This window comes from Hemicordylus capensis, chromosome 3, assembly GCF_027244095.1.
Source record: "Hemicordylus capensis ecotype Gifberg chromosome 3, rHemCap1.1.pri, whole genome shotgun sequence".
Classification (NCBI taxonomy): Eukaryota; Metazoa; Chordata; class Lepidosauria; order Squamata; family Cordylidae; genus Hemicordylus; species Hemicordylus capensis.
Window position 1 is genome coordinate 2,732,366 of NC_069659.1, and position 16,900 is coordinate 2,749,265.

At 51.6% G+C, this 16,900-nt stretch overlaps 1 protein-coding gene across 1 annotated transcript; it reads left to right on the forward strand.

Annotated features, from left to right (window-relative positions):
- The first annotated feature begins 369 nt into the window (after positions 1–369).
- LAMTOR1 (late endosomal/lysosomal adaptor, MAPK and MTOR activator 1) lies at positions 370–14,918 on the forward strand. Its single transcript, XM_053312625.1, has 5 exons — positions 370–626; positions 9,813–9,958; positions 11,138–11,215; positions 11,828–11,954; positions 14,019–14,918. Exons 1-5 carry the CDS (start codon positions 585–587, stop codon positions 14,109–14,111), a joined length of 486 nt encoding a protein of 161 aa, XP_053168600.1. The 5' UTR covers positions 370–584; the 3' UTR covers positions 14,112–14,918.
- Positions 14,919–16,900: the final 1,982 nt, after the last annotated feature.

Consider the following 16,900-nt stretch of genomic DNA (forward strand, 5'->3'; position numbering starts at 1 on the left):
TTGGGTCCACCCAAAGAAGCGCTGCTAAAAGTGCCTTCCAGCCTTGCGCACCTTGACCAACGCCAACAGACCCCAGCACGCATGCATCATGCAGAGGGGGGCAAAGTGCATTTATGGGTGGCCGAGATGGGCCCCACCACACGTTAGGTTCTGAAGCACACTGTTTCAGGGAGCAAGACAGCCTGCAGCACAGCAGCCGCCCGTTGTTCGTCGAGCTTCCAGCCGCGGGCACAGTCTGCCCCAGCGCGCATGTGCAGCCGGCACCCCTCCGTTCGCCTCAGCCTCTCCCCCTTGGAGACCGAGGCGGGTCACGTGTTGTGCCCGCCCCGCCCAGAGAGCCGCCGAATATGAGAGAGAGAGCGCGGGCGCGCGCCCGCATCACGTGCCGGGTGCGGGCGTCACGTGGCCGGAAGAAGACTCGGGAGTCGGGAGGAAGGGGAAAAAACCAGCCCCCGGAGCGAGGGGGAGGGGCCGGGTGGCGCGGTGGGGTCTCGCTGGTCGCCCCCTCAGCCGACAGACCCGCCGGAGGAGAAGCGGCGGCAGCAGCAGCAGCAGCGGCGGGACGAGGCCCAGGCGCCCTCGCCATGGGGTGCTGCTACAGCAGCGAGAACGAGTCCTCGGACCAGGTGGGGGAAGAGTCCGCCCAGGCTGGCCGCCCCCGCCGCCTCCTCCATGGGGCGGGGGCCGCTCTGGCCGCCCGGCCCGGCCTGGTCTCCGGCAGCCGCCGCCGCAGCGGCGGGGCTGGCCGAGAGGGGGGCGCACCGGCTGCCCACTGCCCCCTCCCCCGGGGAGCAGCGCCTGACTGTGCCCGGCGCCCTACGGCTGGGGGGGGGGTCGTGGGGGGGGGTCGTCAGGAGCCGTGGTGGGTTGTCCGTGGGAAACGCCGAGAAAGGAGCCTTTGGGGAGGAAACCTCCTCCTTGGCCTTGGGGAGCCGCCGAGAGCCCTGCTCGGAGTCAGGCGGCATAGAAGCCCAAGAGGCAGGCAAGGGGGTTTGCTGCAGGCTGGAGTCAGGCCGTGGCCTCTGCCTGCAGGGGTGCCGAAGCCGGCGCTGGAAGGTGCCTCCTTGGAGAAGCCGGAGGGCCGGTCTGAGTCTGGGGCAGAAGGTGGTGGGCTTAGGGCTGCCTTCCGCGGTCCCTGTCCGTGGTGTGGTGTAGCTCGAGAGACAGAAGCCTCATGCTGGGCAATCGGGCGTGGGAACCTTGCATAAGCTGGAACCTAGCAGGAAAAGAGAAGGCCCCTGTGCATGTGCAGAGGATGGGTAAACTGCACAGAAGCCCCCGGGGGACTTCTTTCTCTCCAAGCTCTTCTGTTTTCAGGCTTGGAAATCTTCCTGCCTAGTAGGACTGTCTGTGTATGTAAAGGCAGAAGGATAGAGCATATTTGGATTTTCAAGGAGGGATGGATGGCCTCTGTTTGAATGTGTGCATGGTTGGAGAGGATGAGGAAACTTGGAGTAGCTGGGCTAGGGAGGCTGCAGCGGAGAGGAGGAAGCCACTCTCTTCTGCTCTGCACACCACACTCTGTTTAGGAAAGGATGCTTTACTTCTTTCGCCACCCCACAAATCTCTTAGCTCTTTTCCTTTCTCCCCATGAGTTCTTCTCTCTCTGCTCATACACTCTCTTGGCTCTTTCCTGTCCCCGTTCCCTGCTTATTCCATAACACAACCATTTGTACCTCTCGTGTTTTAAAAATCCACACAAATAGGATATTCTTTCAGTTCTTGCTGCTATAAGTTGGGTTCTAGGTAAGGTTTATAGTTATATGGTGAAAGCGTTCCTCTCTATCCATCTTTTGATTAGAAGCATAGATCAATGGGTGTAAATACCGCAAGCACCTGCTTCTTAAAAGAATTTAGCAAATTGCTCTATAAACCCCACTAAGAACATAAGAACAGCCCTGCTAGATCAGGTACAAGGAGGCCCATCCAGGTCAGCATCCCATTTTACACAGTGGCCCACCAGATGCCTCTGAGAAGCGCACAGGCAAGAGGTGAGGTTATTCACTCTCTCTTGCTATTGCTCCCTTCCACATGTTGCTTGGAGGCAGCCTATGGCCACTAGACTAGTAGCTACTGATAGACCTGGGCTTTATGAATTTGTCTAAGTCCCTTTTAAAGCCATCAGAGCTAGTGGCCATCACCAGTGCCATCACCATATCCTGTAGCAAAGAATTCCATAGATTAATTATGCACTGTATGAAAAAGTACTTCTTTTTTTGTCCTAAAATTCCTGGCCTTCAGTTTCATGGGATGACCCCTGGTTCTAGTGTTGTGAAAAAGGGAGAAAAATTTCTGTCTGCTCTCTCTTCTCCATGTATAATTTTATATACACCTATCATGTCTTCCAGTAGTCGCCTCTTTTCCAAACTAAAGAGCCTTAGATGCTGTAGCCTAGCTTCAGAAGGAAGGTGCTCCAGGCCCCTGATTTATCTTGGTTGCCTTCTTCTACACCTTTTCCAGTTCTACAATATCCTTCTTAAGATACAGTGACCAAAACTGTACACAGTACTCTAGATGTGGCTGCACCATAGATTTGTATAAGGGCTTTGGAACATGAGCAGTTTTATTTTCAATCCCCTTCCTAATGATCTCTATCTAGCATGGAATTGGACTCTTTCACTGCTGCCATGCACTGAGTTGACACTTTCAACGAGGTGTTCACCACGACCCCAAGATCCCTCTCCTGGTCAGCTTACTCACAGCTCAGATCCCATTAGTGTATAAGTGAAGCTGGGGTTTTTGCCCCAATATGCATCACTTTACACTTGCTTACACTGAACTGCATTTGCCATTTTGCTACCCCCTTACCCAGTTTGGAGAGTTCCTTTTGGAGCTCTTCACAATCTGTTTTGGATTTCACTACCCTAAATAGCTTGGTGTCATCTGCAGATGTGGCCACCTCATTGCTTACCCCAACTTCTAGATCATTTATGAATAAACTAGCCAACCCCACACAGAGCATCTGTGCACTCTTTGGGGCCGGTGGTTACTTCTCTCCCCCCTTCTGCCCCAGTTTCTGCTTCTGGGCCCAGCCACCAATCCTCCCCACTGCCATTCCCCCCCCCCACTTTCTTTCCCCTCTCCTGGCCCTTGCCTCGGTGGCCGGGCTGGGTTCGCCATCTCTGGCCTCCATGGCCGGGCTGCGGCAGCGGCAACCAATCCTCCTGGGTGTTCCTCAGCCAACCAGGTGCATCTGCCACCCAGCCAATTAGCTGGGCTCTTCCAAGGCACACCCATGAGAATTAATATAATAGATTAAAGAGTGCCGGTCCCATTACAGATCCCTGGGGGACCCCACTTCTTGTGAGAAGTGTCCATTTATTCCTACCCTGTTTCCTGTGCTCGAGTCAGTTACCAATCCTCACATGAACCTGTCCCCTTATCCCATGACTGCTAAGTTTATGCAAAAGGCTTTGGTGGGGAACTTTGTCAAAAGCTATTTGGAAGTCCCAAGTATACTATGTCAACACAATCACCTTTATTTAGTTGCATGTTGACACTCTTGAACTCCAAAAGGTTATTGAGGAAGACTTGCACTTGCAGAAGCCATGCTGGTTCTCCTTCAGCAAGTCCTGTCCTTCTATATGTTTTAACAGTTTTGTTCTCGGATATGCTTTCCATCAATTTACCTGACACAGAAGTTAAGCCAAGTGGCCTGTAGTTTCTTAGACCCTCCTGGATCCCTTTTTGAAAAAAGGAGTTACATTAGCTACTTTCCAGTCCTCTGGTACAGAGCCTGATTACTGGGAGACGTTACATATTTTTGCTAGGAGATCAGCAACTTCACATTTGTGTTGCTTGAGAACTTTTGGGTGGATGCCATCTGGCCTTGGTGATTTGTTAATTTCTAGTTCTTCCAGACAGTTTAGAACATTTCCCCACCACCACTTCAAACTGGCCCAGTTCTTCAGCCTCCAAGCCTGAGAAGCTCACTTCTGGTGTGGGTTTATAGTGAGTATCCTTCGCCATGAAGACAGATGCAAAGAACTCATTCAGCTTCTCTGCAGCCTAACTATCCTCCTTAATAATCCCTTTCACATCCTCATCATCTAAGGGTCCAACTGCCTCCCTGGCAGGTTTTCTGCCTCTGATATATCTAAAGTAGTTTTTGTTATTCCCCTTGACATCTAGCTATATGCTCTTCAAACTCTTTCTGTATCCCTTATTTCCTTGCAAGGAATTGCTTGCATTTCTTTTGCCGGAGTTGTTCTTTCCTGTTCTCTTCATTTGGGCAGGACTTCCATTTTCTGAAGGAAGTCTTCTTCCATTTTATAGCTTTGCAGATGCCACTTGTTAGCTGTGCTGGCATTGTCCTGAACTTGGTGGTACCTTTCATCCTCCTTGGTATACATTCCAATGGAGCTTATATTATTATGGTTTTAAATATGTCCTATGCTTTCTGGAGTGATTTGGCCCTCCTGACTTTCTCTTTCAACTTCCTTTTTATCAGTCTCCTCATTTTTTAGAAGTTTCCTCTTCTGAAGTCCAATGTATCTGTGTTGGACTTCCTTGGTAATGCTCCACTTGCATGTAAACTGAATTGGATCACACAGTAGTCACTGCTCCCCAGTGGTTCTACAACTCTGACATCATATTCGTATCTCACACCAGGTCCTGGGCTCACCATTCAGGATTAACTCCAAGGTCGCCTTTTTTCTGGTTGGTTCCATGACCAGCTGTTCTAAGGCACAGTCATTTAGCATATCTAGAATTTTGGCCTCTCAGTACCTGCATGTGAACTTGCCTAGTCTGTGAGGGTAATTTAAATCGCCCATTATTACAGCTCTGTCTCTGATTTGCTTCTCCAACTCTAGGTCACTCCCAGCATCTTGATCCATAGGGCAATAGCATGTCCCTAGTAACCCATTTCCTTTCAATCCTCATATTCTCACCCATAATGATTCTGTGGAGACTCTCATTACTACTTTAAACTCTGAAGCTGACCTTGTCTGTCTTAGTGGCTGGCAGTGACTCCGGCTGAGTTCGCTTCACAGATAGATCTTTACAGTGGGAACAAGAGATGCACCTCAGGTGGGTGTGGCCCTTGGGCAGCCTGTTTGGCGGCTTTCTAGCCTCCCTCTCCTTCCTGAAAAAAGTGCTTCAGTTGCCTGTTCTTATTCCTGTAGAATGAGTTATAGTACAGTAACAGAAGACTGTCGGGATAACTTCTCCCACTTCATGTTGTGCAACCTCTCTGTATTGTTCCCTTTTATCTAAATCACAACTTCCTGTATTTAAGAGCCATATGAGTGTCCCACGATGAAATAAATAAATATATATAGAGAGAGTATCCTCTGTATCTACTTAACACTTGTTTGAATCTTTGATCTCTGTTTAGATGCAAGGGAAGGATTATAGGCAGGTTGGAATATTATTTTGCATTCCGCCAACCTGAAATTGTGAGCAACCAGCCCTGGACATAAAACAACCTTTGAAATGACTCAACATGTTTTTACTTGTTTGCCTCTATTAGCTGCTGCTGGTACTTTTTGGCAGCCTCTGAGAGAAAGAGAAGATAAACCTCTGCAACTGCTCCGCGGTTGGTTGCCTGGAGGTACTCATGTTTGCCATAGGTTCTGGGCACGTGGCTGTTGACAGGCCTGGCATCAGGGATGCTGTCTTTGTGGGAAGGCAGGAGGAAGGTCTCTTGTTGCCTTGTGTAGGGAAGGCTCCTGGAACCGCAGGGGACTGAGTGCTTTGTAGGGGCCCCCTCTGAATATTGCATGGCCACGGAGGAGGAGGAGGAGGAGGAGGGCCTTGCCTGTCCTCTGCTGTGGGGATTGAGCTGATGCCAGTGGAGTGGATCTATTCTGGGAGTGGGCTTTAGGAGGCATTTACAAGGCTTGCTCTCTCTGTGTGTGTGTGTGTGTGTGTGTGTGTGTGTGTGTGTGTCTTTTTCTAAAAGGTTTAAAGCCTGCTTTCCTAACATGTGTTCAAAGCAGAAGGAAATCTACAGTAATAGAAAATGAGAAAATGGAGTTAATAGAGAACCTGAACAGAGACTCCAGGCATCTGAAGCGTATGAGAGGCCCCTCTGCAGATTCTGTGTGGAATTGGTCTCTCTAAAGGTGCCTCTCCTATGACCCTTGGGGAATCCAGCTTTTCTCTGGAGCTGTTGCTTGTATTGTTGTTCCAGCCTTCTTGGGGCTTTGCCAAGTGGCTGTGAGCAGGAGAGTGCTGCAGATCCTCTGGTCTTCTGCTTCTTCTGTGTTTGTGCGGCCAGGGTGTTCCCTGTTAGCTGGTCAGCTGTTCTGGGCTGTCAGCTTGCCCACTTTCCTTCTCTGTCCTGCTGCTATTCCTGACTGTCCCTCTCTCTTGAAGAGCAGCACCTGTGAAACTCATTGGAACCACGCAGGACTGTAGGTGAGGGGTAGTGGAGTGAGACACCTCTCCAGAGTCAGATATTCCAAGCCTTTGTAGAAGCCTTTCCAAGACACAGGCCATGAGCCTTCCCACTACACAAGAGTCAGGATGCCTCTGTCCTGTGTCTAGTGTCCTCTGTTCACAGCTTGGCAGCTTTGACCTTGTCTGTAGCAGCTCTCCACGGTTGGAGGTAGGCTGGGCTCCTGACTCCCAACAGGATTGGGTTTATTTCCTGCCTTTCAGCCCGAAGGGGCCCACGTAGTCTGGAACTGGCTGAACTGCTACCTCTTAGGCCTTCTTTAAATGCAGCAGGGGAGCCCCTGGCTGTGTTGAGGGATGGATGCCCCCTTTGGGAGAAGCAGTGGGTGGTCTGTGGGGCCTGCCTTGGTTCTGTTCTGGGAGAGAACACAGCCCCCTTGGAGGCCTCTATGTCCCTCCTCCCCAGCCCCACCTAACCTAGTCCTAGACTACTTCCCCAGGCAGTGGGGAGCTGCCTTGTCACCAAAACCTTGCCAAGCATTGCTGTGGGAACTGACCGAGCCACTTGAGAAGTCCTCAGAGCCCACACCCCGCAACCCTACTTCAAAAACCAATCCACAAAGCAACTTCTTCAGCTCTGTGGGAAGGTGAGTTGGAGGGCCCGGGGCTGGAGAAGGCCTTCTACAGAGGCATGGTCCTCTGCCCCCCTTTACTGCAGGTGGAAAGCGGTCTCTGTTTTTTGGTAGGTCAGTTCATTGTTCTGTGTAACTCTGTCTGGTGTGCTGCTGCATCCACCTGCTAAACCTTTCTGCTGTATGTATCCTGTGGTTGAGATGAGGGTTCAGTCTTGGTCTCCCAGATGCTCTTGGGCCACCCTTGAATGGCAAGAGCGTTGCATCCCTGTCCTGGGCCTCGGTCTGCCAGGCAGCAGTCCTCCACGTAGGAGCATGGCTATTCACTTCTGAATGGGGCTTGGGCAGCAGAACGTGGTGGGGGCTTGTGCCTGTCTGTGTTAGGCCTCGAAGCAGGGAGGCGGTGTCCTGTTCTCGCCTGCCCGGAGGTGCCATTATGTTCTGTTCTGCCTGCAGTGAGCAGACTGAGCTTGTCCCTGTGTTAAGCATTTATGTGCCTTTTGCTGCCCCATCATAGACTGGATGTACCTGAGCAAGGTATTCAGGCTGAGGCACAGATTCCTCCCGTCCCCTGTTCTGAAATCCAAGATAGGAATGTGCTTGAGGTGCAGAGAACCTGTCCCAAACCTGAGGTGAAGGGTCTGGTCCTGTGCAGAGCCAACATCACGCCAAGTAGGCTGCCTGGGGGTCTGAATGACCATGCGGAGCAGCTGAGGGGGCACAGTTCTGTCACTCCCAGTGCTCTCCTGCACTCCATGCGGTGTCTGTCTGAGCGAGGCAGCTGGAGAGGGCTGTGGTCACCGGCTCTTGCAGAACACGAGATCTTTGCCTGCTTCTCCCGAAGAGTGCGCTGGTGGGGTCAGATTTCAGGAGCTGCCGCCAAGTTCTCTGCAAGAGGTCTTTCCAGTTCTCTGAAAGGCCTGGCCCAAGGAGTCTTGATTGTCTGGCCCTGACCCTATTGCATGGTTGGCTGTTGCTGTAGAAGAGATGAAGGGGAGCCAGGTGCTGCTCTGCCTGGCTGTGGGGTCATTGGCTAAATGCCGCCACCTACCACCCTGCAATCTGCAGCTTGCACTGACCCTTTTCAGCAATCCCAATGACTTAGTGTGTGCTTTCCATGCACTGTAACCCATTGCCAGGAAATTATAGGACTGACAAAAGGAAACACCTTTTCATACATTGCATAAGCAAACTGGAATTCTCTGACATGGGATGTGGTGATGGCCACCCGCTTGAATGGCTTTAAAAGGGGCTTAAGCAAATGATTGGAGGACAGGCTACTAGTCTTCATGGCTCTAGGCCACCTCCAGCCTCAGAGGCAAGATGCCTCCAAATCCCTGTTGCAGGGGAGCCACAGCAGCAGGAGAGAGGGCCACCCCTCACCTTCTGCCTACAGGCTCCTCAGAGGCATTTGGTGGGCCACTGAGGGGATCAGGGTGCTGGACTATAGATGGGCCTCCTTGGGCCTGACCCAGCAGTGCTGTTCCTATGTTCTTTCTGATTCCAGAAAAAAGCCATTGCAGTTCATGACTGCCTTGGCAATTTAAAATTATGCAGCATTGTTCTGTTGTCTCCACTGGCCCTCAAGAAACCCTGGATGAGGAGGATCTGGACAGCAGGATGGCTGTGTTGGTACCCACTAGGCCTGGAAGCCAGATGACCAGCATCAGTGCTCCTCCGCAGAGGCGTCTCTCTTGCCTGCCAGGTCTGCTAGCTAGAGCAGCAAGGTGTTGGGGTCAGCAAGAGGAAGGAGCTGTGGTGGCCCTGCCCTGCTTATGAATCTCTTGGGGTCTCTGGCCTGCTGCTTTGGGTAGCCAGACTGATGACAGTGATGAGGGAGGCTGTCTGGCTGGAGGCCCTGTCTGCCTGCCCCCAGGATATTTTTTTGTTTTGCGTTTATATCCCACTCTTCCTCTGAGGAGCTCAGTGGTGTACATGGTTATTTTTATCCTCACAACCACCCTGTGAGGTAGGTTAGTCTGAGAGATACATGACTGGCCCAGAGTCACCCAGTGGGTTTCATGGTTGGATGGGGGTTCGAACTCGGGTCTTCCTGGTCCTAGTCCAACACTCTAACCACTATGCGATGGGGCTGTGTGGGCAGTTGTGATCTCAACTCCTCTGCAAGTGAGGGTGGACCAGTGGTGGTCGGCTAAGGCCTTGCCCATCAGCCGGTTCCCTGAGCATGGGTGCTTGCCTTCCAAGGGGTGGGCCCGTGGCTTAATGGTAGAGCGCCTGCTCTGCATGCAGAAGGGCCCAGGTCCAATGCCTGGCCTCCTCGGGGTTGGGAAGGATCCCTTGCCCGTGACCCTGGAGAGCTGCTGCCGGTCAGTGCAGCCCAGGGCTCTTCCTCTGACTACTTGTTGGTTGGGCCTGTGTGAAGCTTCAGCCCCAGCGGAATGCCCAGCACGGTCCCCCTGGCACTGGGTGGAGGCGGCCTTTCTCCTCGCTGTGCTCTGCTCTCCCCAGCACCGGGGGGTCCCTCTAAGGGAAATGGAGCCCTCCTAAGCCCCTGCCCCATCCTGGAGGGTGAGCATGGAGGGCTGGAGTCCTTTGCAGTGCTTTCCCCACAGAGCTCTGGAGAGGGCCTGTCCTCCCAGCCCTCACGGAAGCACAGTACTGGGCAGAGGCCATCACGGTGGGAAGTGGCTCTTCTACTGAAGGTCTTTTGCCCAAGGCTTGGAAATAGTGACGATCACTGGCGCCCCCAGTCCTGAGCGAGAGGGGCCGAGCAGGGCAGATGCCTGTGTTTCTGATGCTCCCAGCTCTTGCAGAAGGTGGAGGGAAGGTCTCCTGCCCAATCTGAACTTGATTTTGTTTTGGCTTTCCTTCTTCCAGGGCGAGGAGTCCAAGCCCCTCCTGCCGCCGACCACCAGCCCACCCAACAAGTCCTTAAATGGAACAGAGCCCAACTGCAATAGCCTGCCTGCAGCCCGGACGGATGAGCAGGCTCTGCTGTCGTCCATCCTCGCCAAGACAGCCATGTAAGTTTGCTTCTTTCGAAGATGCTGATGCCAGGAAGGGAAGGACTGGGGTGGGGGTCATTCGGCCCAATCTCTGCCCTTAAGTGAGAGATTCTTAAACCTAAACTGCTCCTGTGGAACCTTCTTGAGGGAGCCACGAGAATGGAGCCTCCATGTTCAGAGGCAGTGTGCCTCTGAATGCCAGTCGCGGGCGGAGGGCAACAGTGGGGGTGGGGGTGGGGGCTGCAACTTCACTTCCTGCTGAGATTATTGCTGCTTCACCTCATTTGGCTTTTAGGAAACAAATAAAGACACAACTCATCAGCCCAGCTTTTTAATTAGTTTTTTAAATGGGTATTTTAAATCAGATTTTTATGCTTTAACTGTTAAATTCTTGCTTTGTTTTTTCTTGGTTTGTTTTGTGCTGCAAACTGCCTAGAGACTTTGGTAGTGGGCAGTATACAAATATACAAATGTGCAAATACTAAGTAATGTCCTCCTTTCAGGCTTCCCAGAAGCATCTGGGTGGCCACTGTGGGAGCAGGACGGGGTGGATCCAGCTGGGCTGTTCTTAGGAGAGCCTCCAGAGAAGGAGCCTCCACTGTCCCCCAGAGAGCTTTGCTCAGTTGCTCCTCCAACCAGGTGGCCCTTCTCAAGGCTGTGAGCATCCTGCCCTAAATATCCTTGGAATTCGGTGCCAAGGAAAGCGACACTTTTGCAGCCAATTGGAAACGAGAAGGAAGAGAGCCCTGAAGATGCACCTCGCAGCCCTGTGCTGGCCTTGGTATCAAATCCATCCTGCGGCCCTGAGCATTGCACTGCGCTGATCAAGAGGCATGCTCCGAGACCCCTGGCAGAGTTGCTGGGTGTACTGCTGGGGACACCACATTGGACTGTGCACTGCATTATTGGTGTATCTGTAACAACAAAAGGGGGCTGCCCCCATCGGCCAGCTCTGTCCCATCTTTGGGTCACCATTTTGGGGCCATGTTTGCATATTGGCCAGAGAAAGCCTTCTTCCTATTGCACTGATGTGGATTTGGGCACACGTTCCTTTTGGCCACTGCAGTGTTCCCTGCCCCAGTGGTGTGCCTGCCTGGATCTCCTCCTCCCTGCAGCGCATGTGAGAGGGCGGCAGGGGTTGGGTGGGGGCAGGTGGAGAGGTTCCCCTCCTGATGGCCCCCCTTTGCCTCCTTGCAGCAACATCATCGATGTCTCAGCGGCGGATTCCCAGGGCATGGAGCAGCACGAGTACATGGACAGAGCCAGGCAATACAGGTATGCAGGGGGAGCGGAACACGGCCTCTTGCGCAGGGAGCCCTCCTCAGGTTAATGGTGCGATCGTTGTTGCAACAAAGTGGGTCGCTCTTACTCTCTAGGAAGGGGGTGGCCAACTGGAGACACTTCAGCTGTTGGACTACAACTCCCATCACCCCAGCCACATTTTGTTACAGCTTGGGATGATGGGATTTGTAGTCCAGCAACAGCTGGAGAGTCTCCAGTTGGCCACTCCTGTTCTAGCACAACACATTTGTAAATGCGAGAGAGATTCTCATGGGGGCGGGGCGGGGGGGGGGGCGCGTTCAGCACCTTCCACCATTATTCTGAAACCTCCTTCAGCCAAAGTTTCAGACTTTTGTCTAAACCTTTGATGTGGGCTCCCCGAGCCCTGAGGCTGGTGCCGGGGGCTGAAAAACCTCCCAGGCCTAGCATCTGGGATTCCAAAAGCGTCTGGCGCGGAGACTTCCCAGGCCCGGCCACAAGCCAGGAAGGTTTCTCTGAATATGCTGAAGTGGGGTGGCTGGCCTCTTCTGAGTGAAGGGGTGATGCAGAGCTCCCTTGTGCTTCATGGCTTGCGCTCTCTCTCTCCCTCTCTCCTCTGCCCTTCAGCACCAGGCTGGCCATGCTGAGCAACAACCTGATGCACTGGAAGAAGCTCCTGCCGCTCCCGTCGCTGACGAGCCAGCCGCATCAAGTGCTGGCCAGCGACCCTGTGCCCTTTGCAGACTTGCAGCAGGTGGGTCGAGCCGGTGGACAGGCAGCCCTCTTGGCCATGGCCAGCAAAGCTGAGGAGGACGCACTCAGCGGTGCCCCTGAGCCACTCAAGCTGGGGGCTCGGCCACCCCCCCCCCGTACCTTCTTCTCCCCAGCTCAGCTGGCTTTGACTCTCGGAGGGAAGGCCTGTTGGCCAGGTTAGCGAGGGGCCATGCGCGACTCTTGCCTGGAGCCCCTGCTTGTTCGTCTCCTGGCAGGCTGCTGGGCCCTCCGTCTCATGGGGGGCGGCAGCCCCCCCCATCCCAGCATCCTTTGCAAGCTCACAGGGCAAAGTTTGGAAGGGGGTGGCCCTGCTACGCTCGGCTAGTCTAGAGCCCCTACCCCTGTCCAGTGCAGCCTTCCTCCCACTGACGGCGGCCAGTGCCTCCCTTGTGGCCCTCCCTAGAGAGCGAGCCCCTTTGGCATGAGCACCCATTGCCCCCTTCCCTTTGCTGTGTGAACCACTTTGAGAGGTGGGTTAAAAGTGGTCTCCAAGTAATAGTAGACGGTCCCGGATTGAATCCCTACCAGCATCTCCGGTAGGGCAGTGAGCGACCCCCCTCTGAAGCCCTGGGGAGCCATTGCCAGTCAGTGTGTCGGCACTAACCTAACTGGGCCAAGGCTGTGACTGGGTAGGTGGCAGCTTCGTGTATTTGTATGCACATGCAAGGAAGCCTGGCGCACAGGTGCAATTAGCCCAGGTTGTGTTTTGTTTTGGGGTGTGTGTGTGGGGGGGTGGAGGATGTGAGGTCTTAGCAGAGGCTGAGTGAGTCCCCCAGACCCCTGCTTGATGGGAAGGCAGTCTGTCTTAGAGACACAGAGGAACTGCTGTTGGCACCCACAGGAGCCCTGGGTGCCCTTTCTTGGCATGTCCTTGACTTGTCTCAGTCAAACTGCACTGTTCTGATGTTTATAATACCAACCAAAAGAGCCCACCACTATCAGACTGAATTTTGGTCCAGTGGGCTGTATCCATTTGCAACTGGGAGACACAGACATGCAGCCGCGCTGGCAGGAGAGATTTTTATCAACTTATACGGAAACATGAAATCTGATTAACTGCAGATTTGAGAAGCATGGTCACTATTTGGACACTACAGGAATTTGCATTGCAGTGCCACTGAAGAGGGCCTGATATAAGCTGAAACGCGTCTGGTGAAAGTGAATACATTTGTGGGCTGTTATGAACGCCAGGGTCCTATAAGACTCAGAACTTCTTGGACATAGAATTCAAGAACCATTGGATCTTTCTTATATCTACACGGAACTATTATTTATTGAGAAACTTGCCGTGTGAAAGAATGATTTACAAGTTCCCATATTTTTTGTATATTGATATTGGTGGTTCTGATGGCAAAATTTGTCTTTTATGGATATGATTTTTTTATTAGCTGATACACATTGCTAATATATATGGGCCTTAAGAGTATATTTGTTACCCAGTTGTTCCATCCCACATTTATATGAATATTTGATATTTTTAATATTTATAGCTTTGATAGTTTTTCATCATCTTCCACGCATACATACACACACACACACACACACACACACACACACACACACACACACACATACATATATATATATATATATATATATATATATAAAAAAATAAATTGTAGTTTTAAGGTGGGTTTGATAGTGGTGGTTCTTTTGGTTGGTTTTGCATTTCTGGTTGGACCCACCTAGGTCTTCTATTATTTCTTTTCTGTTCATCATACCAGTACACAAGAGTTTTTAACCTGGCCTGGCTGTTGTCACTGGGGTTGATGGGAGTTGTAATCCAACAGCATTTGAGCTCCCAAGGTTGAAAATTGCTGCAGTGAACCTTTTTATAAGGCAGAATGTATTGCATCCAGGCAAGGTTTTTTAAAACAAAACCCTACAAACTGGCCTTCTGCCCTCCTTGGCTTTTGCCTGAAATTGCCTCTGGCTAGTTAAGCAAGCTCATCAGGTTGTAGTAGACAGGTTGATCTTTTTAGGGCCTCCTCTCCAGAGGTCCTCTTGGTGACCCCTCTCTCCCCTCTTCTCCCCCTGCTCCCAGGTTTCCCGGATAGCAGCCTACGCCTACAGTGCCCTCTCCCAAATCCGAGTGGATGCGAAAGAAGAACTGGTTGTACAGTTTGGGATCCCGTGATGCCAATCTCCACTCTATCTTTTTCTTTTCCCCACTTTATTTCTTTACTGTCCCCGATTGGCTTGTCACCGCAGTGGAACTTGTACAGATACGGCGCACCAAATTTCCTACTACTACTATTACTTATGACAGAGACAGCAGCTTGTGGACAGTCGCGGCTGATCCTGCTCGCCGGCTCTCCCTCTCCCCTTGGCTCTCGCTACCTGGGGGTGCATGTTTGGGCAGGCCAGTGCGTGCAGGGTTGGAGGAGACCCCAGAATACGGAGCTTGCTTAGTTCAGTTCAGCTCAGCTGGTAAGAGGTGGGAATCTGGCACCACGGTGGCCGCCAGAGTGAAGCATGAGGCACGGGAAGGTCCTGGGAGAAGGCGGCAGGGGGTGGAGAACAGCTTCCTGGTGACTTGTGTGTGTGTGGGGGGGAGGGGGTCAGGGTGGCTTGCAGTACTCACCTTTGCCTGATGAGACAGTGCCGACTGCTTTGGGGTGGAGGGCGGTGGCGGAGTAGGAAGAAAACCAGTTAGAATATATAGGCGACTGCTGGACACTTTCCACTGGGTTTCTTTGGATCGTGTTCCCTCTTCGGCCATCATGTTTGGGTTTTTTAGTATTGGGGCTTGGTAGGGGTGAATGGGATTTCTCTCTTTTTAAAGAAGGAGCAGCGTGATAGCTGAAGAGCAACTGGGTGCCCGGGCTCTCCTTGATGTCTAACCCTCTGCCCTGTTTTACATGGCTGGACTGTCATTTTGTTTTAATTTTTGTTTTTGTTTTTTGCTAAAGTAGATAAAATACAAATACATTCACTCACTCAAGCCAAAGGCTCTTCTTTGTTTATACTTGAACTGTGGTGTGGCTGGGAACGCCTCCAGGGCTGCCCTAGTTGTACAGTTCTACGTTTGAGTCAGGGCTGTCGTGGCCGGAGGGGAGGGGGTTCCAGCCCCAGAACATCTGGGTTGAGAACTCTTGATTTGAGGCATCATCCCAGAGTGCCTCCTGTGTCTTGGATCTGGTTGCCATCCACCCAGGCTGCTTGGTGGCCACACTGAGAAGATCAGGGGGGAAAGTGGGAGAAGTCCAAGCAGTAGGATAGAGGGGTGGATGTTCTTGGCCAACTTCAAAGAAACGTGCCAGGATCATCCTGTTTTTGTGGAAGTCTTCTGAAAAAGGAAAACTTGGTGACTTGGTGCCTCTGTGTGTGGCTGCCTTTGTACATAGTCCGGAAACTGCAATTCGTACAGAATGCGGCAGCCAGGTTGGTCTCTGGGTCATCTTGGAGAGACCATATTATCCCTGTATTGAAAGAACGACACTGGCCAGCAGTAAGTTTCTGGGCAAAATGCAAGGTGCTGGTTACAACCTATAAAGCCCTAAATGGCTTGGGCCCTGGGTAGTTAAGAGAATGTTGCCTTTGCTATGAGTCCCATTGAGATCATCTAGAGGTTTGTCTGCAGTTGCTGTCAGCTTTTCTGGTGGCTACTTGGGGACAGGCCTTCTCCTTTGCTGCCCTGAGGCTTTGGAATGTACTCCCTGATGAAATAAGAGCCTCCCCATCTCTGACAACTTTTAAAAAGTAAAGGCTTACTTATTCACCCAAGCTTTTTAACTTGATTGTTGTTTTAAATTGTGTTAAGGTTTCCATTTTTGTCTTGATTTGTTTTATGTTGTAAACTGCCCAGAGACTGAAGTTTGGGGTGGTCTGCAAATTTAATAGATATTGACTAGGCACCCTGATGGACTCGCTGGTGCTTGGGTGCTGCCCTTTTCCTCGGCTTGTGTACTGGCCCACAAGCAGTCAAAAGACAATCCTGTCTATGCGCTGCCCCTTTGTCACAGTTTGGAGTTGACATAGTATACCTGGGCTTCCAAAAAGCTTTTGACAAAGTTCCTCATCAAAGACTCCGGAGAAAACCTAGCAGTCATGAGATAAGGGGACAAATACATGTGTGGATTGCTAACTGGTTGAAAGACAGGACAAGGCGGGTAGGTATAAACGGAGTTTTCACAATGGAGGGAAATAAGAAGTGGGGTCCCCCAGGGATCTGTACTGGGACCAGTGCTTTTTAATTTACTCATAAATGATCTAGAAGTTGGAGTAAGCAGCAAGGTGGCCAAATTTGCAGATGACACCAACCTATTTAGGGTAGTGAAATCCAACAGATTGTGAGGAGCTCTAAAAGGAACTCTCTAAACTTGGGGAGTGGCCGACAAAATGGCAAATGCGGTTCAGTGTTGGCAAGTGTAAAGTGATGCACATTGGGACGAAAAACCCAACTTCAGGTATACGCTGATGGGATCTGTGCTGTCATTGACTGACCAGGAGAGAGATCTTGGGGTCATGGTGGACAGCTCAGTGAAAATGTCGACTCAATGTGCGGCAGCTGTGAAAAAAGCTGTTTTATTTTCAATCCCCTTCCTAATGATCCCTAGCATGGAACTGGCCAATATTGTAATGCCCTTATACAAAACTATGGTGTGTCCACACCTGGAGTACTGCGTACAGTTCTGGTCACCACATCTAAAGAAGGACATTGTAGAACTGGAAAAGGTGCAGAAGAGAGCAACCAAGATGATCAGGGGCCTAGAGCACCTTTCTTATGAGGCAAGGCTACAAAACCTGGGGCTTTTTAGTTTAGAAAAAAAGACTACTGTGGGGAGACATGATAGAGGTCTACAAAATCATGCATGGTGTGGAGAAAGTGGATAGGGAGAAATTCTTCTCCCTCTCCCATCACACTAGAACCAGGGGTCATCCCATGAAATGGAATCCCAGGAAATCTAGGACCAACAAACGGAA

Coding starts and splice junctions, on each gene's coding strand:
- LAMTOR1 (XM_053312625.1), top strand. CDS start 585: ATGGGGTGCTGCTACAGCAGCGAGAACGAGTCCTCGGACCAG. Junction 627..9,812: donor AGAACGAGTCCTCGGACCAG/GTGGGGGAAGAG, acceptor TCCTTCTTCCAG/GGCGAGGAGTCCAAGCCCCT. Junction 11,216..11,827: donor GACAGAGCCAGGCAATACAG/GTATGCAGGGGG, acceptor TCTGCCCTTCAG/CACCAGGCTGGCCATGCTGA.